The 25,185-nt window shown below is 40.4% G+C and overlaps 1 protein-coding gene across 1 annotated transcript in view; it reads left to right on the top strand.

The window, feature by feature from the left end:
- PREP (prolyl endopeptidase) overlaps positions 1-25,185 on the top strand; it is a 119,871-nt gene that overhangs the window by 36,220 nt on the left and 58,466 nt on the right. The window contains exon 7 of the mRNA XM_011282523.3: positions 15,165-15,270. Coding sequence (XP_011280825.1) covers positions 15,165-15,270 — 106 coding nt within the window. The remainder of the gene's footprint in view (positions 1-15,164; positions 15,271-25,185) is intronic.

Raw genomic sequence — 25,185 nt, 5'->3', positions numbered from 1 at the left:
GGGCTCGAACTCATGAACCACATGAGATCATGACCCCGGCTGAAGTCTGAGGCTCAGCCGACTATGCCCCCAGGCGACCCTAGTTTAATCATTTTTAAGCATAGAGTTAAGTGGCATGAAGTACATTCACATCATTGTGCAACTATCACCAGCATCTGTCTCCAAAACTTTTTTCAGTTTGCAAAACTGAAACTGGGCCTGCTAAAGCAGTAACCCCCCGGCTTCCCAGCTTCCTGGCTCCCCGCTCTCCCCGTCCCCTGCTGACCATCAGTCTACTTTCCGTCTATGTTGGACTACTCTAGGTGCCTCATATAAATGTCATCATACAGTATCTGTCCTCTTGTGACTTGGCTATTTGACCTAGCATAAAGTCCTCAGGTTCATCCATGTTGCAGCACGAGTCAGAATTTCCTTCCTTTTTATGGTGAATAATAATCCATTGTGTTGCCCACCACATTTTATTTACTCACCTGTTGATGGGTGCTTGAGGCATTCCGTAGCATTATTGTGAGTAATCCAGCTTTCAAGAAATACAGTGAAGATCTATCATCTGTGTATTCAACATATGTGTATTCAGTTCTACCAGGCAAGTGACAAGAAAAGCAGATTTTAGTAGTTGAGGTGATCCTTCTACCGTTCTTTAAAAAGACGTTCACTCTATGTAAATTGTCTGATGTAATCTTTACCAGAGCCTTGCGAAGGAGGTGATCATTCCATCGCATGGACGGAGTAAAATGCATGCTAGAGGCATTAGCTTGCAAGCCTGTGGCTGGAACTGCCTGCTGAGTGTGTTAGACTCCACAGCCTGTGTCTTCCTAACCACACGTGCTTGCTTCTTTGGTCAAAAGGAAAGAGCTCTTGCAAAAACAGCAACAATAATTGTTGAAAGGATGGCAGTGACTGAAGGGATGCATCTCTACTGCACAGAGGTACTAAAGTTGTTAAAAAAAAAAAAAGAACTATATGGTGAGTCCTAAGGAACTTGATGTTGGATCAGAGCCTCAAAAGTGGATGATGCAGAGGAAGTCTATAAGAGAGCGAGCGGCGTTAGTAAACACAAGCTGGATGTGGTCTCCCTCGAAGATGTACTGCAGCTGCCAGGGGAGTCTCGTTACAACAGGTGTCACCCTGCCACTTGCTAGCATTGGTTGCTTCATAACCATGCACCAGTGCATGTGCTGCATTGCTCTTTCACTTTTCATGGAGTTGCTTGTAGGATCGTCATTTTGAACCTTGTGTTTGGTTAATACCTCCAACACTGTCCCAGCATCTGAGCAGAGAGCTGGTGTTACGGTGATGGTGTGCTGTAACACAAAGTAGGAGGTTTTATTCTGGTCCTGTGTGCGTAGCCCTGAGTACATCACTTCTCTCCAGATATGTTTCCTTCATTTCCTCCAGGGCTTTTTTAGCTCTGAAAGTCTAGGCTAGAGGATTTAACACAACATCTCATAGATGCTGAGGCAGGCTTCCTGGGCGAGGTGGTAGCTGCTGGATGTGAGAGCAGTTTGGGCATTGTGGGTACGGTTGGAGGGCCCTCTGGGGTGAGTGGCTGAGTGTGTGGATGTGTGCGAATTTCTCTGGTGAGCTGCCATCCTTCTTTCCTTGGGCTGCTGCAGTCCAGGTTCACTGAGGACTTCCCTTTTATCCTTGATACTATCTCCTTATGACTCTTCCTTCACTGATAGCTCCTCTGCCTTCCTGCAGGAACAGGTCTTTCTTGCTTGAGCAGTCCATTACCTGTAATCAGGAAGTGGCTTTAGTTTTTCCATCCTTGCCTGTGACAGCACCTCTCCCCAGGACGACTGACTTCTATCCAACAGAACCTATAACTTTCTGGATGCTTTTGGGTATTAGAACTGTTCATAGTCCAAAGCAGGCTCTCCAGTTGACATGCTTCTTCCCTTTCCTTCCAGTTTGGTGAGCACATGGGGGATGGGGGGGGAGGGACTACTCAACCCCCAGCTTGGTGATTTTTTTTTTTTCACATTAAGACTTTATTAAAGGTGGCCCCAAACTAGCATAGCCCAAATATCCATCATCAAGTGCATGAATGAACTAATTGTGGTACATCTCTATGATGGCATACTACTCAGCAGTAAAAAGGAGCAAACTATTGATACACTTAACAGTAGGGATGAATCTCAGTTATGCTCAGTGAAAGAAGCCAGAAAAGAGGAGTACACGGTGTTGGATTCCATTTGTAGAACACTCTAGAAAATGCAGACTAGTCTATAATGGCACAAAACAGTCAGTGGTTGCTTGGGGATGGGGGTGGGGAATTGGAGGGAGGGAATATGAAGGGGCAGAGGGAAACTTTGGAGGACGATCACACTGGAACATTGGAATTGATGTTGTGCAGGTGAGGCCATTCCCAGCAATGACGGTGACTCCAGGTATCTCACCTCAGTTATTCATCATGGATTAGTTTCTCCAGCGGCCATGCAAGGAGGAGGAATCAGAGGAGGGGAAGGGGATTTCTGCTCCTCTGGAGCTGTTTGCCAGCATCTCCTTGCCACCGTCTACTTGCAGTCATGATGGGTGTCTTGGTGCTGCCTCCCTCATGGCATCCTTTTGTAGTGAGATCCCCTCAATTCTGTTCTGTGATGTGGACGATAAACTCTCTGGCTCACATTTGTGTTGCCTCCCAAGGCTTCTGCTCCCAGCAGGGTTCCCTTGGGATTGCGCCTCTCTGCAGCTCCCCTCTTCCATCCTTATTCTGCAGAGACCTTTCAAGATGTCTGGAGGCCAGCTACCTTCCCGGTGCCTCTCATTCCGGGGAAAGTGACATCCAGGGCTTGCCCCATCCTGGAAGGTGGGTGGTGGTCACACCCACTGTTCTTTCTCCTCACCTGCCAGCCAAGGCCCTCCGGCCCTCAGTCCCCTCAACTCCCTCATTCCCTTGGGGGTAATGTGAAACCTGTCTAGCATTTGCCTTCAAGGGACAGTGGTGTCAATTATTTAACATAGACTGTGAGGCTTTAGTTGGAAGGCAGGGTCGTGGGACAATAGAAATTGTCATGTTTTAGAAGATTCTACCAGATCAGAAAAAAATTACTTTTATTTTAAAGATTCGCAGAGCATTTGGGGGAACAAGGAAATCAGGTATTTTGAGGCACTTTTCCCAGCAGAGGGTGCTCTAGATGAAGATTCTGAAAATGTATCCGGTACCTTTAGGAAGGATTAAGGAGAAAATGCCCAGCCTCTTTGTGACCATCTAGCTGAATTCTATATTGAGAACCTAATTCTGTCATAGCTAATTCTTGAAAAAAAAGTTTCTTTTCACAAAGGTAATCCTAATCTTAATGTTTATCACATATCCCTATTGACATTTTTATATGTTCATTTGTGATCCCTAATAATTCAAATATGTGTCTGTTTGTGTGGACATTTATATATTGTACGTACATTATACACGTATTATAAACGTATGTATATGTTGCACTATTTTATATATACACATGTTATACTACATTAACATGTAAAATCACTGCCTGATGCTTGACCCTGTGGGCAGAAAGCCAACATTAATTTCCTCACCCTCCCTCCCCCTGCTGAGGTCTAGGCACATGAAGACCCTCGAGGCCCGGTGTGCATCTAGCTCTGCCTGATGAAGCCTACACAGTAATGTCCAGTTGTCCCTCAGGGAATGCTGCCTCACCTGCCCCGTCCTCGTTGGGTAGTTTGGACTTGGAGTAGCAGTTGTCCAGCAGCTTTCTTCCTGGTCAGCCCAGTTCCTGCATTCATTCCCCAGATGCCCAATAAGCCATTGCCTTAGGTGCAGCATCGTGCCAGGGCCAGGCAGTGCTCGGGAGCAGAGACAGGCATGCTCAGGCCTTTTGGAATAATGTTTTTGTTATAGGAAACCATTACGTATAAACATTTTTAAACGTTACTAAGGGGCTTAGGGGCTCATGACAATTCCCACCATGTTCAGTTTGTGTGTCATTTTTAAGGGACTGTTGTCCACTTGACCTTAACTTCAGTAATTGAGCTGGAGGCTGTCAGAGTGTGTCATTAGTGAGCCTTCATTTCCTTGTGCTGTACCAGAGAGCCATGCACTCTCTACTAGCTCCCAGAGACTGATGATTCTCTCTGTTCGTCATGGGAGTGGCTGAGTGGTTGTCTTTATATCAGTCCTGGGGTGGATTCCTAACCAGACTTGGCATGTCCCCGGCTCATCACCTGTGTCCTCTCTTTCATCAGCACTGCATGGCGTGATAATATCCATCATGCTGATTAGCGTGCGGGAAAATCCCAGCAGCATGGTTGGGAAGAAAAGTCAGGAAACCACACAAAAGACCTGAATGTGAGTAAAAAGCTAGAAAGCGGTGCTACTCTGTATACATGAACTAGCTCCTGACTTGAGTTAGTTGGTTTATGTAGTAAGGGTTGGATTTGCTGATCAGTCACTTCTCACCTGACCCCTCTTGATCAGTGAGGGAGAAAAGAAAACAAACGGCACATTCTTAAGTAATCAAGCTTCTCTGCCAGACAAACAACCAGGTAGATTGGAAACAATGGCAGCTACATCATGTCAAGACCCACATTGCTCATTTTACTTTGAATGCGTTTTCTTTTCCTTGAGTTCTCTGTCACATCTGTTTGTGACATATTGAGGAACACATCGGATAGCATTTGGGTCGATTTCTGTTATTCCCCCATTGCTGTAGTACCACATTGTATTGGGAGAGCTGCGAAATCTGGTTTAATGACTGCCTGTTGAAAATGTTTTTGTTAACACATACCACATGAGCTTAAGACTACTCCTGTTGTTCTGTACGAATCTGTCTCCTGTTTTTCTTACAAATCCCTAATCAGTTCCCTAAGTGAAAAGATATCCATAAATGTAGATGATAGTTTGACCTTTAAAAGTTTTCATAGATTAAGTTTTGGAAACATACTTAATATTAAAGAGATGATGTTACGATTCACAACTATTATGAGAGGAATCCAAAGGAGACTGTGAAATAAAATTGATAAATTTTTCCTGCTCTGAAGGCACATGATTAACTCTCAAGGCTATTAAAATCCATTTTCACTCCTTTTGTTAGCTTTCCAGACAATTTTAAGTCTCACTGCTTTTTAGCATACTTTTTTTATATACACAATTCTTTTATCATAATACATAAAAAAGAATACTTTCCCCAGTTTGAAAAGGTGCATGTAGATTCAAAATATGAAAAAAAACCTTTCTTTACTTCCTGGGTTCTAAATGGAAATTATTATATGTAGCGAAGAAATTTCATGTCTGTGGAGATTCGGTTATTAACACAAGACCACATGACTGGAGCTCAGTAGCTCTAGCATAAGATCATTCATGAGTCGTTCTTTGAAAATGGTAATTTGTTTGATGAAAGTCCATTTATTCTCTCCCTATATATAAATATCAGCTCTGTGTCCTCTCATTTTGAAAGACAACTTTGTAGATAAATGATTAGGAGTTTAAAACATTAATAAGTGATCTTCTGTCCATTTTCTCCTAACATGAGATGAAGAAAAGCTAGTTGATTCAGGTCATTTGGAAAGCCCAGCTGCTCTTATTGTATAGTATTGAGACTGAGAATAGCCAAATCCAGTGACTTTAACATTTTTATGATGCTGGTAAGAATAATACATAATAATACAGGTTTATTGCTTAAAATAAAGTATAAGCATCCCGTTCTCTGGAGAAACTATTATTGTCATATAACTTCTGTTTCACACTCCCCCCTTTTTTTTTTAATGGTTATTTTTATTTTTGAGAGAGACAGAGCTATGAATGGGGGAGGGACAGAGAGAGAGGGGGACACAGAATCTAAAGCAGGCTCCAGGCTCTGAGCTCTGAGCTGTCAGCTGTCAGCACAGAGCCCGACGCGGGGCTCGAACTCACAAACTGTGCGATCATGACCTGAGCTGAAGCCGGACACTCAACCAACTGAGCCACCCAGACGCCCCATCACACTCCTTTCTATAAATGAATGGATGGTGAAGCTGCTGACATCTTGTAAATACGGAGCAGCCTGACCCAGACCCTGTTCTGAGTGGATTACCGTCACACCTACACTAGGCATTCTTATTTGGGACTAGATTCCCCCGAGGTGTATTCTGGTTGCTGCGTATTTCTCTAAATTCTGTGATGTTAATGGCTCCTGGGTTTGTGCAAGTTATATTCCTGAATGTGTGCTGAGTCACATGAGTTTTGTGTTTGTTGGAGCAGCATATAACATAACAGAATAAAATAATGAAATACATACTCCATCTTATAGTTTGAATGGTGTCTGTCAAGAGTTTCCTTGGTAAATACTACTATCTCCGTGTAGCTTAACACCACAATATACACAATTAAAATTTCTTCGTGAATGACTGTGGCTTCTTTAATGAAAGTATAGTCTGGAAACCCCATACCTTATGCCATTTTGGTAAATACCAGTGAGTATGGCAGTTGTTACTGGGTACCCTCTTCAAAAACAGAAGCCCACACTTAACAAAGGTTTTCTCCAGTTAGCATAAAATATGCCAAAATGAGAAACCACAGAAGTTAGAAGGGAACACTTCTTTCCACGCTCCTGTGACCTCCTTGTTTGGGAGTTTTCCTGGATCAGGGCTGCTTCTGGGCTAGATCTGAGGGGGGTTGGGAGTTCTCAACCTAGTTGATTCACAGCCCTGCGCTGCATTCTTAGGTGAGCACCTTATCAGGGATCAGCTTGATAATCTGGTTCTGCATCTGCTGACTCGTTTCATTTCTAGCTGATGAACTGGGAGAAATGCACTGCTTGTTGCCTCTGCCTGGGGACTGTGTGGAAGCACAGCAGTTGTGGGCTGTGCTAGTTTACACACCGTGTCTGTACAGGGTGTTGTGGTGCCTTGCATGCTGCCACAGGTCAGGTTCCTGGGGAAGCAGACTCGGAAGTTGAAAGGGAGTGCTTTGGAAATCTCCACCTGTGCTGGGGAAGTGAGAGCAGAAGAGGAGGGGCTGAACTGTGTGCAGTCATTACAAAGACCTCAGCCAGTTCTGCAGGGAGCTCTCCAGTTGGGTTGGCCTTCAGCATTTTCCTGACTGGGGGCTGAGGGGTCTGGGCTTTCATACCCTTGCATTAATCAGTCATTGCCTGTGGGAAGAACCCGAAAGAATTCGATCTTGGGAAAGGTGGTTCTCTCCGACCGGAGGACAGACCTAGAGGTTCTTAGCTGAGCATCCCAGCACCCAGCAGACCACGGCATCCACTGCACATGCTGATGTCCATTGGCAGGATGTGCACTTGAGAATGAGTTTATGTAGCTCCTGTCAAGTACTGCTCTGTGAGCCAGATAGCTATACCAATGAGGCGGTTGTAAGAGGGTAAAATTCAAGCAACCATTTTGAGGGGAATTCTGTTTCTCTTTTAAAGGAGAAATCTTCTCTTTTGGGGGCCATCCCACCCCCATATCCTCCTCAGATCTCATTCTTTCTCCAGCTTCCCTCCCTGTTAGCTGCATTCTCCGCACTCCCGCCACACTTTGCACTTCATGCTATCAGTGCTCCTACCCGAGCATGAGCTCTTGAAGGCCCTGTTGATCTGTGTGTTTCAGAACCTGGTCAGCAGCGGCAGACTCTCAGTAGATATTAGGAGAATAAACAGCCTCAGCTCTGACTCCCTGAATACTGGATGGCTGTGTTGGTGGCATGTTAGTTAAATCGTGTCTTTGGGAAAGGGGATGGCAAGTTGTTTGGCACCTCAACTCCTGTGAAAACCGACCACTGTGGTGACATTAGCCATCTCCAGTCCCACCCACCCAGAAGCAAGGGGTGGTGGCTGGGGTGGCTTTTGCATTTGTTTCTGTCTGTTAAGGTTCTCCTGGTTATGGATAATGAAAAGCTACATGGTAAAGAATGGTTATTTATGGGGGCACCTGGGTGGCTCAGTTGGTTAAGCATCTGACTTCAGCGCAGGTCATGATCTTGCAGTCTTGCACTGTGCTGACAGCTCGGAGCCTGGAGCCCGCTTTGGATTCTGTGTCTCCCTTTCTCTCTGCCCCTCCCCTGCTTGTGCTCTCTCTGTCTCTCAAAAATAAACAGACCTTAAAAATAATTTTAAAGAAAGAATGATAGCTTTCATCCCTGTTGGTATTGTATGGAATGCAGTTAGTTACTGGATTTAATATCCACAAATGTAAATACTTGATTTACAGTGATTCTTTGAATTTTTTTGTTAATTAATTTTTATTTGTATAAAAGGTAGATTTTCGTGAAGTAAGATCATTTTGACTTAAGGAAAATTAGTTTGAAACAATATAGACATAAAGTAGAAGGAAGCTGTGGAAGGCACAGAATTAAGAATTATGTATTTCATAATTGGCCACACTGGCGTTATCCCAGCCTCGTTGCAACAAGTCAGTGCTTTTGAATCAGATTAATTGCTTCCAGAGAACACAGTACTCTTGCTGGTATCATTATTTAAAGAAAAAAAAAACGGTATTTTGTGAACTGGAATTTGTAGCGTTTCGTGAAGGCCAGATCGGGCCCTTGACTCACCTGCTTTTCTGTTTTCTTTTTATGTGGATCTCAGAAAAGTTACTTTTTTTCTGTTGAGATTTAAGTGTCCTCCTCATGAATAGTATTTTTCTGTTTTCCTCCCAGTGAGCTCCAAAATACATTTTTTAAATTGCCTTGTAGTCTGAATGTGAAGCCGTGGTTAAACATGCATTGCTACAATTTTAGTGGATCAAGGTGTATTTCTAATCTATATATTTTGGGGCAACAATGACACGTGTTTTGAAATCTGTCATTTTGAAATGACACTGATTTTGAAATCTGAGACCTTGAGCATTTGAAAATTGAGAGTTTCCAGTTTAGCAGATTTGTGTAGTGGCTATGGAACATCACTGGACTGTGACGAAGAGAGTTACGGTGAAAAAGAGAGACTTAATTGGCATCCCAACAGCAATGTACCTTGGGGTTTCCTGCCTTAGATTAAATATAAACTGCTACAATATTTAGTTCAGCCAGAAATCCTGAGAAAACCTCATTAGATGTGCTTGAGACACAGCTTTCATCAGAGGTTTGGTGCGATTCTGGCAGTGAGTTTTACTGCCCTGTCTTTCTGTTGGCTGAATCACTACCAACTCAGTTAACCACCATTTATGATTGCGATACTTTAAGCACTAAGCTATAAAAATTCTATCCTGATTTAAAGGACAAGAGAACAAAAGTCTGAAGTATTAATGAGGCTGCTTTTCATTACATTTAATAAAGTTATGATGTAAGGTTGCTTGATGACATTAATATAGGACCATTTAAAATAAGGTGGAACTTGGGGCATCTGGGTGGCTCAGTCGGTTAGGCATCCGACTTTGACTCAGGTCATGATCTCACGGTTTGTGGGTTCGAGCCCTGTATTGGGCTCTGTGCTGACAACTCAGAGCCTGGAGCCTGCTTCAGATTCTGTGTCTCCCTCTCTCTCTGCCCCAACCCTGCTTGTGCTCTCTCTCTGTCTTTCGAAAATGAGTAAACATTTAAAAAATAACATTAAAAATAAAAATAAGGTAGAACTAAAATTCTAGTCATGAGTTCATTCACTATGTATATGGAAAGCTTAAGGAAAGTATGTAAAAACCTAGAAATAGGTTATATAACTCCCAAAGTCAAAGAAGGGACAACGTTCATAAATTTGTATTAGAGGCGATTGGGTAGCTTAGTTAAGTGTCCGACTCTTGATTTCAGCTCAGATCGTGATCTCATGGTCATGAGATTGAGCCCAATTCTGGGCTCTGTGCTGGGCATGGAGCCTGCTTAAGACTTTTTCTCCCTCAAGGGGAGCCTGCATGGCTCAGTCAATTAAGTGTCTGGCTGCAGCTCAGGTCATGATCTTATGGTTCGTGGGTTTGAGCCCCACATCAGGCTCTATGCTCACAGCTCAGAGCCTGGAGCCTGCTTCAGATTCTGTGTCTCCCTCTCTTTGTTCCTCCATCACTCATGCTGTGTCTCTCTCTCTCTCTCTCTCTCTCTCTCTTTCTCTCTCAAAAATAAATCGAACATTAAAAATTAAAAAAAATATTTTCTTAAGATCACTTTTCTCCTTCTCTCTTTACTGTCCCCAACTCTTGCTCTCTCTCTCTCTCTCTCTCTCTCTCAAAAAAAAAGAGAAAGAACGAAAGAAAGAAATTTATATTAATACAGTGTGAAGAGGAAAGAAGGGAAAGCAAGGTGAATACTCAAAATTAACATGGAAGCCAGTACTTCAGCATGACAATTAATGAAAATGGAATACAAATTCTGAAGTTGGGTTTTTTTAAAACTCAGTCAAATCTAATGTTCTTTTGCAAGAGACCCACTTAAAACATAATGACAAGTAAGTTGGAAATACAGTGAGGATGAAAATGGAGAAAAGAATTAACGGAAATCAGAAATTTATGTAAGGATTCTCCAAAACTGACGATATCTGAAAAGACTATAAGGAGCCAGCAAAAGATAGAAGAGAATGTACCTAGAGTCATTCGGTATTATGTATAATTTGTGGCAAAAACCCATACAGCAAAGTATGATTCATGTTTGTGAAAGGAAACTGTTTCTGAACTCAGAAAAAAAAAAATGTCACCAGGAAAGAGCAGCCAAATTGAACAGGATTTTCTAGAATATTTGATGAAACTAACTTCTTTGGAATCTCGCTTCTATTTCACAAGTACAAATTATGTCTGTGCTTTAAAATGATTTTTTCTGAGAAAGCGATGCTTAACTTAAGACATCCAGCGTGCTGCCAGGTGTTTAAAACAATGGGCATTTTAGACATGCATAGCTGTTATGACTAATTTATAAATGCAAAGAACCAAATTGACAAACAGCTGGTCTACCAAAATGACCCTGTAGATAGACAGTGGATGGACATTTTTGGAGAGCTGGAACCTAATTCCTACAAGTCTAAGCACTTGCTGCTGGTGGTAAGTAAAATCCTAAGTGTTCCATGCTCAGGCACTCTTGTCTAGATGACATTTCGCTCGGTATTATCACATTGCACTGATAGAAGGAATCAGCATATGTGGGCGTGATGGGGGCAGCGGAACAAGTCAGAGTGAACTTTTGATGGTTTCATTTCTACGTGAAAGAAAAGAAGCATGCCCCAAAGGCTGCAGGTAGTTCACAGAAGTATTATTGGAATAGAAAACAGAAACAGTAAAAATACCTTACTGTGTAATGAGACAGAAAGAAATATATCACTATGTTTTTTAAAACTTTTTGTATTATGTTTATTTGTTTATATAGAGAGCACGCGCACAAGCAGGGGAGGGGTAGAGAGAGGGAGAGACAGAATCCTGCCCCTGTTATGTTTTTTTTATTAATTATGGGTATTCTCTTTTAAATTAGTTCTACCTTAATTACATTCTTAATTTTTATATCTGTGTATTTCAATCATGCACGGTAATATACTCTAAAAAGAAAGTGTAATTATACAATAAAGAATTAAAAATGAGTTAACGGGGCACCTGGGTGGCTCAGTTCATTGAGCGTCCCAAGTCTCGATTTCAGCTCAGGTCATAATCTCACAGTTTGTGAGTTTGAGCTCCGTGTTGGGCTCTGCGCTGACAGCATGGAGCCTGCTTGGGATTCTCTGTCTCCCTTTCTCTCTACCCCTGCCCCTGCTTGTGCTCTCTCTCTCGCTCTCCCCCCTCCCCACCCCATAAATTTTTTTTTTAAAAATGAGTTAAAAAATTATATATATAATGACAGTTATTTGCTTCTGGCCATGACGGTGTAACCGGTCTTAGAGCAGCCCTTCTGCCATAAACAGCTAGAAAACTATACAAAATAAAGCATTCATTTGCAGATATTGGTCAACAGGCATTGCTGGACTATCATCTGTAAGAAAGACAAATGCTGTGATTGCCCTGTATTTCTGCCTCTCTGAAGCTATTTTCTGGAGTCTGGCACAAGGAAGGAAGAACCCCCAGAGTACTGCAGTCTCATTGAACTTGGTATCCAAAGAATTCAGGAAGACTGAAGCCACTGGAATTTGCAGGCAGAGTACCAAAAGGAGGGAACTACCACTAAGTTCCAGAAATCTGCCTTGGTATCCCTTTGTGTCTTTGTGGACTACCAAGTATATGCATAGAATGAAACTTCGTGATTCAAGCTTATAAGGTGCTATAAGCCAACAAGTAACAGGTCTGAGAGACTGTCGCTTTCTGACCAAAGTGAAAAGACCTTGTGAACATCTGGGGTGTTCACTGGCTACCCCAGAGAGGCCATGCCTTTGCAGTGAGGCTGTAGATGTTTCCCAGCAAAGCTTGAAAACAAGTTCCGAATGATCGAGCTGACCCACTAACACATTAACTGCCTCAAAACTTTTTAAAGGAATACAAAAACAAAACACTAAAAAAAAATCCAGACCACATTCAAAATGTGTAGAATCCAATTTTAAAAAGTTGCTAAGTGTGTAAAGAAGCAGAAAAATGTGACTTATAACCAGGGAAAATAGTAGCCAATGAAACAGATCTCGAAGTGACAGGCAGGATAATGAGCAGAGACTTTAAAAAAAAAACTGAGAGGCACCTGGGTAGCTCAGTCAGTTAAGCCTCCAACTTTGGCTCAGGTCGTGATCTCACGGTTCGTGGGTTCAAGCCCCGCATCAGGCTCTGTGCTGACAGCTCAGAGCCTGGAGCTTGCTTCAGATTCTGTCTCTGTCTCTCTCTGACCCTCCCCTGCTCATGCTCTATCTCTCAAAAATAAATAAAATGTTTAAAAATTTTAAAAAACAACTTATAAAGTAATTTTTAAAGGATTTGTGAAAACAGTATCATGAACAAAGAAACAAAAAATTCAAAAATCAACCAAACATTCTTCTAGATGTGAAAATAAACCATCCGAATCAAAAAATGCTCTGCATGGGCTTAACAGCAGTTTAGATGCTACAAAAATGTCAGTGAATTTGAAAACAGGACAATTGAAAATAAACCAAAAAGAAAAAAAACTGAAACAAAAATGAACACAGCCCCACTGACCTATGGGGCAGTGCTAAGTGATCTAACATTGTGTATCTGAAGTCCTACAGTAAAGTGAAGGGACACAAAAATATAAAGGAGGGAAAAAAAAAAGGCCAAAAGCGTTACGGATTTGATAAAATAGACAAACCCACAGATCCAAAATGTTCAACAAATCTCAAGCTACTACAGCAAAGCCCATTATTAATTTGCATTAAAACCTAAGATAAAAATCTTAGTTTTAAGATTAAAAAAAAATCTCACGAGCAGCCAGAAAGAAGAAAACACAAAATTACATGCAGTGAGAAAAAGATAGAAAATTACTTCTCATCTGAAACAATGCAAGGCAGAACAGAATGGAAAGACACTTTCTTAGGCCTACCTTGACTACCATATTTAAAAAGTTACAGTTCCTCTCCCCACATCCTGCCTCCCTTACCTACACCTGTTCATGTTCTCCATGGCATTCATCATTTTATAATATGCTACATAATTCCATACTTATCTTCTCCAGTAGAATGTAACTTTTTTTCCCTGATTTGTTCACTGATATTATGTTTAAATGTCTTGCACAGAATGGCTGCTTAGCAACTATTTGTTGAAAAAACATATTAACAGTTGTTGGTAAGTGTGTTAAGATTCTCCAGAGAAACAGAACCAACAGAATGTGTGTATACACCTATAGGAGAAAGATTTATTTCTAAAGAATTGGCTGATGTGATTGTGAAGGGTAGGTTGGCAGGCTGGAAATCCTGAGTTTTCAGTTTGAGTGCAAAGGCAGAATTCCTTTTTGCTTGGGAGGGTCACTGTTTTTCTGTTAAGGCCTTCAGGACTGATTGGATGAGGCACACCCACATTATGAAGGGTGATCACCTTTTAAGAGTCCACCAGTTTAAATGTTCATCCCATCTAAAAAACACATTCACAGGGGCTCAGTCAGTTGAGTCTCTGGCTTCAGCTCAGGTCATGATTTCACAGTTCATGGATTCAAGCCCCGCATTGGCTTCTGTGCTGACAGCTGAGTCTGGAGCCTGCTTCGGATTCTGTGTCTCCCTCTCTCTCAAAAATAAATAAACAACAACAAAAACAAAAACACCTTCACAGAAACATCCAGAGTAATGTTTGACAAAGTACCTGGGTACCGTGGTCTAGCCAAGTTGATATGCAAAATTAGCCATCACAGTAGGATATGGAAAACAGGAACTGTTACTCACTGTGAAATGTAAGATATAAGTTGGTACAATCATCTTGGAAAATTATTTGGCCACATCTAAGAAAGTTGAGTATGTGAGTGTCTTACCACTGAGCAAGTTTACTTCTAGTTATACACCTGGAAACACACATAAGGCCACAAATAAACGTGTTCAAAACTTCTCTGAAGTGTGGCTTGTGATAGGAAGAAAATAGAAATAAAACATCTATTCATGGGAAAATGGATCAATTAATTGTGGTATATTTCTAGATTGAAATACTGCATAGCAGTTAAAACAAATGAATTAAATATACATATATTGACATGGACTAATTTTTTTAATTCTGTTGAAAAAAGTGACTTACAAAAGGATGTGTGTGTGTGTGTGTGTGTGTAGAGAGAGAGAGTTTGATACCACTTATATCAATTTGACAACTCAAAATCATAATATATCGTTTGTTTTATGAGTTTACCAAGATTCTTTTTGCTGCCTGAGATTCTCCTATTTGATTCTGTAAAGGAAATCTACAGAAGCACAGGCTTTTGATCTTCGACATCTTGCTGTAGAGGTGACTAGATACACAGAGAGAGTTGTTCCACAGCAACTGGCTGATGCCAGCAGTGCGCACCACAGATAAACTGCATCATGCCCATTTTGCTAATTCTCACTCATTCACAACAATTTTAATATCTGTAACCTGTGACAAAATTTCAAAGTCAGAGATACTGATATTCAAAATGACAGATTGTGTGTATTTTCAGTTAAAGAATAGACTATAAATTTAAATCAAAATCACATTGAGTCATGACATTCAGTTTTATCTATTGATATTTTCTACTTAAATATTTCACTGTTTTTTAAACTGTGATGTAAGAGTAAAATAAGTTGATGTTCATCTTTTTTTTTCTGTCTTAGCCACACATAAATTTGGAACGAACGTATTACATTTGAGGTTAACCTTTAGTTTTTACTTAACTGTGCTTTCGCAGAAAATATTTTCTAATCAGTCCCCTCCCTGCACTGTTTTTATTTCCTTCCTAGTTGTCTGACGATGGTCGCTATGTATTATTATCAATAAGGGAGGGATGTGATCCAGTAAACCGACTCTGGTACTGTGACCTACAGCAGGAATCCAATGGCATCACTGGTAGGTTATCTTTCAAACAGGTAATTATTCCAGAAAGCTCAATTAAAAAAGCAATTATTTTGGTCTTCTAATTGATTTCCCAAGAAACCTTCCATTCAACCACATCATCTCAGTTCATATTTTTTCTTTCAGTATTGTTCCATAAAATGAAGAAAAATTGAATGAAGCTTTTTGTTGGCTTTAGCATTTTCTCCATAGATTGAGGTTAACCATATGCTTTGCATATGAATGTGAAAATGTCCTGTGCATATTGCAGTTGAAGAGTGTTAAGGAGAAACTAGCCCTTTGGTCTGTAAAGCATTATAATTATCTAGATGTAATGGTGCAAACTGTCAGAGGCTAAGGTAAGAGACCAGTGAGAATTTGCCCAGTTAACAGGTTCTTGTAGTTTCTTAGCACTGAGCAGCATGCACAATAACAGCCTAGTTTTGCTTCCTGGAAAGCCTTCTACATCATGATAGCAAGCATATACCAGCTAGTTACAAATTGTGGAGGTGGCTCATTTTAAATGTTGTTCCCTTTGAACATCTATGTCATGCCAGCACCATCCTCGAGCATTAAAGCTTTCCAGCTGCTTAATGTACTATGCTGAGAATTCCCAGACCCAACAACTCTACAGATATGCTGGCACTCAGATAAGGACACCAAACTAATCACCCTGTGTTATGGTTAATGTAAAATAAATATATTTTAGATATGGTGACACAGATTTTCAAACTATACAATATTGAGTACATTTCTAATTATTAATTAGATTACTTCGTTATCGGTACCTAATTTTGTATTACATTATGATAAGAAAATATACAGTTTTTTTTTTCTTATTGATCGGGCATTGCATCATTTTTAAACGTCCCTGAGCAAGATCGGCATCCTGACATTCTTAGATACTGCAGAGCACCGTTCACAGATACAGCAGCATGAAGTCCACAGATTTATTCAGGTGTGAAATATATATCCATTTCATGAAGATACGTGTGGGTTTGGTTTCTTGTTTTTCTGTTAAAAAAAAAAAAGAAGATGCACCCATTTTGATCTCAAAAGAAAATTGGATCAGCCACATTAGTTTCCACATTCTTTGACAGGAGCAAAGCCAGCACCCAAGAATTATTCACTTGAGTTGCGAGTCTAGGTGTACCCAGAAGTGGACCTCTGAAGAATGAAATCCGAAAGGAGCAGTGACTAGCTGTTTCTGTGCTGTCATCCTGACAGTGTTCCTGTGTGAGTCCAAGATGGTGGGAAGGACTTAGCCTTTCTCCAGTTTATTAAAAATTCCAGTTACAGCGACCTCCCTCCAGAGAGTGCTGGTTTCATTTCCTATTTATTACCTTGATATATCTTTAAATTATTAGATAGATTTGTTATTAAATGATACAGGTTACAAAAAACACAGGTTGCTTAATTTACTCTAAATACAGAGAAGAGAATTTCTTCCTGGTACTCTGAGCTTGGATTGCTGTGTCCACTTTAATAATAGTAATGCAGTGAGTGAAACTTCCAAGGGCTGGCAGAACTGGAGGAAACCTTGTTTTCTTCCAAACCTCTCCGTCCTTACCTGTTTGTTTTCACCTTATATACTTTTTATTCCATGATTTATCATTGCCTCTTTACTGAGGAATTAGAAAACAGCCTGTGGGGGTGGCGCCTGGGTGGCTCAGTCGGTTGAGCCTCCAACTTCAGCTCAGGTCATGATCTCACAGGTTTGTGGGTTCGAGCCCCGTGTCAGGCTCTGTGCTGACAGCTCAAAACCTGGAGCCTGTTTCTGATTCTGTGTCTCCCTCTCTCTCTGCCCCGCCCCAGCTCACGCTCTGTCTCTCTCTCTCTCTCTCAAAAAAATAAATAAACATGAAAAAGAGAACAGACTGTAGAACCCAGAGACTGAGATTCTGGAGGGAAGACAGTGCAGAGATTCACTAGGCCATCACGAATGAAATTCCGGACACTGTAGCCCTGGATGAACATGAAGGAGAAAAAAGGGACACATCTAAGAAACCATAAATGGCTATGATGCATTCAGATAGGAAGATCCTATTTACAAAATAAGCCAGGCCGTGGCCTGCCCTCCCAATTTGATCTTTTCCTTGAATTACCTTGTCTTCTCTGCTTCTTAGGTGGTTTTGTTTTTTTGTTTTTTGGGTTTGTTTTTTGCAACTTGGGTAAAAAACCTAGGGCAGAGTAAGCATTCAGTAAATGTTAGCAATTATTATTTTCTAAATTGTTCTTTTTCTTTTTAATTCATCCAGAGGAGCTTTAAGGTTATTTTGTCATGATCTGAACAGCTATATGTTTGATTAGGACTGTGTATAAGCCTATAAATTTATTTGATATTAGATCTCTCGGTGAAACCACATATTTCTTTTGTTCTTGGTCTTTTTTTTTTTTTCCCTACTTTTATGTAAGCTCTACACCCAATGTGGGTCTTGAACTCACAGCCCCAAGATCAAAAGTTGCATGTTCTACTGACTGACCCAGCCGCGTGCCCCCTAACCACATATTACTTGTTAAAGTTATCCCTAGGTGTTTTGTATTTGTGAGCTATTGATGGCTTGTGAAGGTGTCTGTCAGGGTTTAATCAGAGAAGCAGAGCCAGTAGGAGATCTACATTAAGACATGTATTTCAAGAAATGGGCTTATGTGATTGTGGGACTAGGTAGGTAAGTCTGAAATCATTAGGGCAGGCCATCAGGAAGAACAGGCTGGAACTCTCAGGCACAGGCTGAAGCTGCTGCCACGGGTAGTATTTCTGCCTTTTCAGAGAAGCCTCAGCTCCACTGATTGAATCAGGCCCACCTAGATTATCTAGAATAGTCTCCTTTGCTTAAAGTCAGCTGATCATGGTCTTTAATCACATCTACAAAATACCTTCACAATAACACCTAGATTAGTATCTTATTCATTAACTCAGGACATTAGACTAGCCAAGTTGACCTGTCAAAAACACCATCCCGGTGACCTCATGGAAAAAGCACATGGAGAAGAATAGAGTTCACAAGTCTTACAACACTAACCTGATTTCATTTTCTGGTAAGGTTATTAAACTGACCAGTGTTTGGCATTCATTGAGGCACTTAGAAAAATATGTGATAGCCTATAGACTTTGAAGTGTATAATAGGATAGGTGGATTTGAAGCTGTTGATTTATACACTGATATGCATACTGAACGCATTAGAGAATGTTTTCCACTAATAGCTGCTAAATTCTGGGGGTAGCTGGACCTGCCATCTTTTTTTAATTATTGATTTACTAGCATTAAGTTTGTGGGTAACGTAAACCTCAGAGTAGTTACTCTTTCAAATGGCAGTCCTGGGATTCTGAAAGCTCTCCACAGTTACAGTGATTGGCCATTGCTAATACAATGACATGGAAATCCATTTCCATCCTTGGGTTCAAACTCAGTTGCATAGGACAAGATCAGAGAGATCTTGTTTTTTGTGTTTTGGTTTTTTTAAATTAATTGCTTGTTCATTATGAGTCAGTGATAGGATTATGACTATTTAAAGAAACAAGTACTATGTGTCAGTTGAACTGTTGAAGACATTAAGTAAAGCATATTTAGTTTATAACAGGAAACACATAGCATATTGAGATAGTGATCATTAAAAATTTTTAAATAACCTCTATTAATTATAGTTGGATATATTGGAACAATAACCAGAACACTTTCAAATCAGATTTGAATTTCAGTCTCAGCTCTATAACTAAATAACTGGTGAACCAGGCATGGGAATGTTTTCTCTCAATGTTTCCATTATTTCCATGACTACAGATGGGGAAGTAATACCTACTTCATGAGGAATTGTGAGGAATAATGAAGAGGTATGGGGCTGGGCTTAGCAGAGTTCCTGGCATATAGTAGTTTCTCAAGGAGTCCTCCTTTCTTTTTTCCTTCGTTTCTTGCCTGAAAGAGGAAGACTTGGAATCCGGACACTTTAGTTTTGGGTAACACTGTAAAATAGATAGAGAATATCCTAGGATAAATGGTTATCTTCAGTATCAAAGCTACTCTACACATAGATCTTGTTGTTGACTTATTTTCTGCAAAACCAGATTCATAATAAAAAAAAGGTCCTTTCATTGACAAAAACGTAAATAGGTGTGCCTCTAAGTGTGAGACTATGTGGGAAATGGTCTAATTGTATAGGTTGATAATTGAAATTTTGGGAGTTTATATGCCCAGTTGGTAACCATGACTACTGCCAGGGATCTTTTTCTTGCTCTTTCCTTACCTACTCTTTCATTTTTGTTATACTTTTAAACTAGGGAAAGAATAGTTAACATTTAACTTAAATGCTAAATGTGCTAGTTAACTATTAGATGAGTTAGACTTGGATACCCGGTGACTGAAAACTGAATCCAATGTTATAAAATCCTTCATTTTTAAAAATTTTATTTATTTATTTATTTATTTATTTATTTATTTATTTATTTATTTTTGAGAGAGAGAGAGAGAGAGAGAGAGAGAGCACGCGCGAGTGCACATGCACCCACAGGGGAGGAGCAGAGAGACAGGGAGAGAGAGAATCCCAAGCAGGCTCCATGCTGTCAGCACAGAACCCGACACGGGGCTCTCAGTCCCACATACCGAACCAGAACATGATGACCTGAGCTGAAATCAAGAGTCAGAGGCTTAAAAGGGACTGAGCCACTCAGACACCTCTGAAATCTTTCATTTTATATTGCTGAAATGTATATCCCTTTTATAACCTAAAGCCTTTTTGCTATGATTTTAATCCTTTTTACCTTAAAGGCAGGGAGAATTCTCAGCATTTTCATGTAAATTAATTCTTTGTTTATTAGGGCAGGGCTAAATTGCTTGTCAGAAAAACTAAATAATTTCACTTAGGTAGCACTTTGTAACTTTTCTGTGAACTTTGTCTCCCAAGAAAATCCTCTACCCCTGTGCATTTCAAAATGAGAATCACAAAAAGCACAAAAAAGTGGCCAATGGCTATATACTATCATAGGGAAAACACATAGAGAAAACAAAACTACATAAATACAGGATGGAAAAAAAGTCTTAGAATATTGAGAGTTAAAGGAGTTCCCTTTGAAACTAGATTCCTTTGTCATTTACATTTGTCTTGTAAATTTCTGTTTCTCTTCCCCAACCTGCTGACCATTTTCCTGCTCACCACTCTGCCTGATCTCTCAACCTGTTACCCTTTGCCTCTCTTTGGAGAACTTCATTTCCGCCATTTACATGTGTAGTATTTTTACTTAATAATATGAACACATCTGGAAAGGCGCCCATGGCCTTTCCACAGGAACTGCACTTCAGGTTGGTGGCTGCTCCTTTCCTGACCTTTCTGAGCAGGAAACTCCTCTGCCTCCCCCATTTACCATTGTGTAGAAACAGCATGAGACAGATCATCTAGGCCTTAGAAGCTTGTTGAAACAATTTCCTAGGTGTTCCAAACAGCTAAGCAAATGTCTTCCAAAGAATATCACACCCCCTCCCCTCCATGGGGCGCCTGAGTGGCTCAGTCGGTTGAGCATCTGACTTCAACTCAGGTCATGATCTTCGGGTTCACGAGTTTGAGCCCCACGTCAGGCTCTGTGCTGACAGCTCGGAGCCTGGAGCTTGGTTTGATTCTGTGTCTCTCTCTCTCTGTCTCTGCCCCTCCCCTGCTCACACTCTGTCTCTGTCTCTCAAAAATAAATAAAGATAAAAAAAATAAAAATCTATATATATCACACTCCCTTCTCTGTGATATTCTGGCTGCCAGAGACATGTTCTGAGTTGCTATCTTCTTTCTCTGGGGGAGGAGGGATTTTTGCCCTAGCAGTTACCACAGGGTTGACACCTTTTCTTCTGCAGTTGGCTTTTCTCTTCCTTTCCCCTATTCTTATTTCTTTTTTTCACTGTGCAAAAACAAACAACAACAACAACAACAGAAACACTTTGTGTGAGTGTTTGTGAGCTGCATGAGATCAGGGACTTTGTCTTGCTCCCTGGAGTGCCCAGCACCTAGAACAGTGCCTGACAGATAACAAGGAGTCTGTCCTTGGCCAGATGTTAGTCAGACTTCCCTAAGTCCTCTTCTCAACCAATCCTCAGCTTGGTTCCTCAGCCTCCTCTCCTTTGTTGGACCAGCACAGCTCAGTTGTAGCAAGAATCTCACTAAATCGGTTTAAAGAGAATCCCCTACCCTCCATATCTGATCACCCTTAATATCCGATCAAATTCCTCATTCCTCCCCTATGTGATATCTGATTACCTTGACCTGCCTTCACCACGAATATTAGTAGGTTGTTTTCACTAGCATCCCCCCTACTCCATGTGTCCTCTTAGTGACCACCCCTCTGTCCATTCTGCTCATTGGCTATAAATCCCCAGCTCCCTTTTTTGTATTTGGAGTTAAGCCTGATCTCTCTCTCTCTTATTGCTGTAGTCTTAACACCTCTCTCGGGGAGTCCTGAATAAAGCCTTCTTTACCATTTTAACAAGCGTGAGATAATTTTTTTCTTTCATATAGACTCCTAGAAGGTGGGTACCAGTTTGTCTTGAATGATGTTGTTGTTTATGGCTCATGGTGCTCAGGTGGCCCTGCTTTATAAGCCATCCTCCATCAGTCACTGGTCATGTTCCTGTAAGCATTTTGAATCTTCTCTTTTCTGGCCTCCTAAAGTTTTTTTAGTTAAATTTTTATCCTTTATGAAACCCTGAGAATGATGAATAAGTACAGACCATGTTTCTCCAGTTGTGTATATTGTATGGGCAGAAGTTTTTCTTTCTCTTTTTCTGTTCCTTGTTTAAGATCAAAAGTGAAGAACCACTTAGGACACCAGGCTGGCGTGACAATTTAATAGTCTGCAGGAGAAAAGACAGCTGGGTCTTGACTCCTGTGATTCTTAATGTGATTCATGCCTGCAGATTAGTTGAAATTAATCATCCTGAACCTTGGAAGCAAATGATTTATGTCTGGATTTTCGTGGTTATATTTTCTGTATTTAATTAAGAATTTTCAAAATTATATATATATTTCATTTCCTAAGTTTATTATCCAATTTGAATATGCAGTTGACCTTTGAACAACCCAGATTTGAACTCTGCGGGTCCACTAAACGTGGATATTTGGGTTTTTTTTTTTTAATAATAAATACAGTATTGTACTATAAGTGTATTTTCTTTTATGACTTTCTTAATATTCACTTTTCTTTAGCTTACTTTATTCTAAGGATACAGTATATAATACGTACAAGATACAAAATATGTGTTAATGGGTTGGTTATGTTATCAGTAAGGCGCCTAGTCAACAGTGGAATGTTAGTAAAATTTCAGGGGAGTCAAAAATTATATGTGGATTTTTGACTGCAGTGGGTTGTTGGTATCCCTAACCCCCACGTTGTTCAGGAGTCAACGTATATATAAAGTTACTTCATATCAACTAAATTCAGAATAAATTTTTACAAATTTTCTGTATTATAGTTAAGTATCAGGCCTTAGATTTGCTTTTTTCAAATATGTGGACTTAAAAAACTTTTATTAACATTTCATTTATACGTTAAAAATATAAATGATGGTTTTCAACATACTTTTATGCATATTTATCTTGGTGTTCAGTATAAATATTTAACTTATATTTCTAAATGTTTTTACTGGAAAAGTCTGAGACCACTATTTTAAAATTTGGTTGCTTCTGTTGTCTCACACTGTCAACAAATATATGTAAGTCTCAGTCTAAACTGTGGGATTGGGTAAGTGTTACATATTTAGTTACAAAGCACGCGTGTAGCATGTATCAGGTGCCCCACTCTGCGCCGTCATTCCTGCTGGATGGTCTCTGTGAGGTCGCCAGTGCACAGTTTCAGGGCTTACCAGCACTGCTGTGACCTAGCACACAGCGCAGGCTCACAGTTGGGACATCTCTGCGGTCTGAAGACTCTAAACGCCCTCCCTTTCCCCTCTGTTTTCTTTCTTTTGTTCCGTCTCTCTTTGGTTCTTTTCACTTTTCTGTGAAAGTTCAGATCCTTTATTTCCTATTGTTAAGGTGAACAGCAACAAAAGAGATGCTGACCATTTGGCCCTATTCTGAATGCATTTAAACTTGTGTTAGAAGTTTTGAAATAGAATCCTTAGGAAGCAATTATTAGGTGAAAAGCACTATCAGTGTCTAAAGTCCTTGTTAGTAACGTAACACACTTAGCACACCAACGTAGCCATCTTAGGACAGCCCTGAAGTGGTCTTTGCTCCTATCTCAGCATTTATGGAGCATTTGGCAGAAACGACAGATGGTGCTGACATGACTGATTTTTGTAAGGAAATACCAGCTTATCTTTACTTCATCCAGACTTTCACTAACCTGTCTCTCTGCTTTTTCCTTTTTTGCTGAAAATTCGATCCTTTTAGACTGATGAAGTTTTCAGCACTCAGCCTGTCTTTGTTTTAGTGCTTCCGTGTCATTAATGAAAAATGGCTCTCTTCTGCATAAAAAATTAATCTACACTACATGCTACGCATACCAAGGAAGCTCGGTGTTTTCGGACACTGAAGTTTTTCCTTCAGCTGTCTCTAGCTAATGCCGGGCACGTGACCTCTTGTTTCTCAGTAGCTGAGACAACGCTGACTCGTGTTTCATGCCTTACGGGGCTTGGGCATCTTTTGGGGGTGGTGTGGAAATGGGGAAATAAATTTGGGAAACTTGAAACAAACAAGTTGTCCAAAGTTTAGCAAACTCAGCTGAGTGTTAAGAGCCAGCCCAACAGGCGAGGAGGGCTTCTGTGAAAGGCAGGGAGTTATTAAAAAATAGTACGTGTTGGGGCGCCTGGGTGGCGCAGTCGGTTAAGTGTCCGACTTCAGCCAGGTCACGATCTCGCGGTCCGTGAGTTCGAGCCCTGCGTTGGGCTCTGGGCTGATGGCTCAGGGCCTGGAGCCTGTTTCCGATTCTGTGTCTCCCTCTCTCTCTGCCCCTCCCCCGTTCATGCTCTGTCTCTCTTTGTCCCAAAAATAAATAAACGTTGAAAAAAAAATTAAAAAAAAAAAAATAGTACGTGTTTCAGAGTGGGAATGTAAAAAGGGCAAAAAGAATTGGAACATCAAAAGACAGCATAAAAATAAGCAAAACATTAATTTTGAAGTAAAATATAAATAAATATAAAAATACAAGTAATAGTGACAAAACTAGTATTTTTTTCTAATTTTAAAATTAGTGATTCTAAAGGCTTATTCTAGGAAAATAGCTACGTGCTGTGACAGATGGAAATTAGATTTTAAAAGTTCACTATTAACAAGTCATGCTGTTCAGAAGCCACATTTAGCTTATTCTTGCCATTTGAAGAGTGTTGGGATTATTTGGAATAGTAGCAAGTATTGACTATTTAACATTTTCTGCGTGCCAGATTCTGAGCTACAACTGTAGATACTTCATTTAGTCTTCTCAACAACCTCTAAGGAGCACATGTTGTTATCTCCAGGAAACTGGGGATGGGGAGGCCAGTTCACTTCCCTGATGCCACGCAAAGATTCAGACTCAGGTCAGTTGACACTCCCAAGCCCGTGTTCTGACTGTCACTGTGAGGCAGCTGGGATGGAAGGAAGGTGTCTGGCCAAGGAGAACAACAGCGTTCTGCCCTCCAAGTTTCAGAGCCTGACTTCACTTTGCATTTGTTTATTGTTATTGTATAGTGTTTCTTAAAGTATAAAAGCACTTTTAGCTCCTGTTGCTAGAGAGCTTACAAAACATTTTCTATGAAACAAAGTTAATACCATTGATTTTCAAAGGAAGCAATAAAAAGTAATGAGTTTGCTCTAGGGAAAGCATAAGATGACTTATTTTAAGCTAACCTTCCCTCAGCAAACAAATCATTCTCCCACCAAGAATCAGGTCTATAAAAAGTCATTTTAACTTACACAGGGAGAAGTTTGGGAATTGAATTCTGTTGGCGTCAGAGTGAATAATGCCACTTACAAAAA

Source organism: Felis catus, chromosome B2 (assembly GCF_018350175.1).
Source record: "Felis catus isolate Fca126 chromosome B2, F.catus_Fca126_mat1.0, whole genome shotgun sequence".
Classification (NCBI taxonomy): domain Eukaryota; kingdom Metazoa; phylum Chordata; class Mammalia; order Carnivora; family Felidae; genus Felis; species Felis catus.
This window is presented reverse-complemented; position numbering and strand designations above follow the sequence as displayed.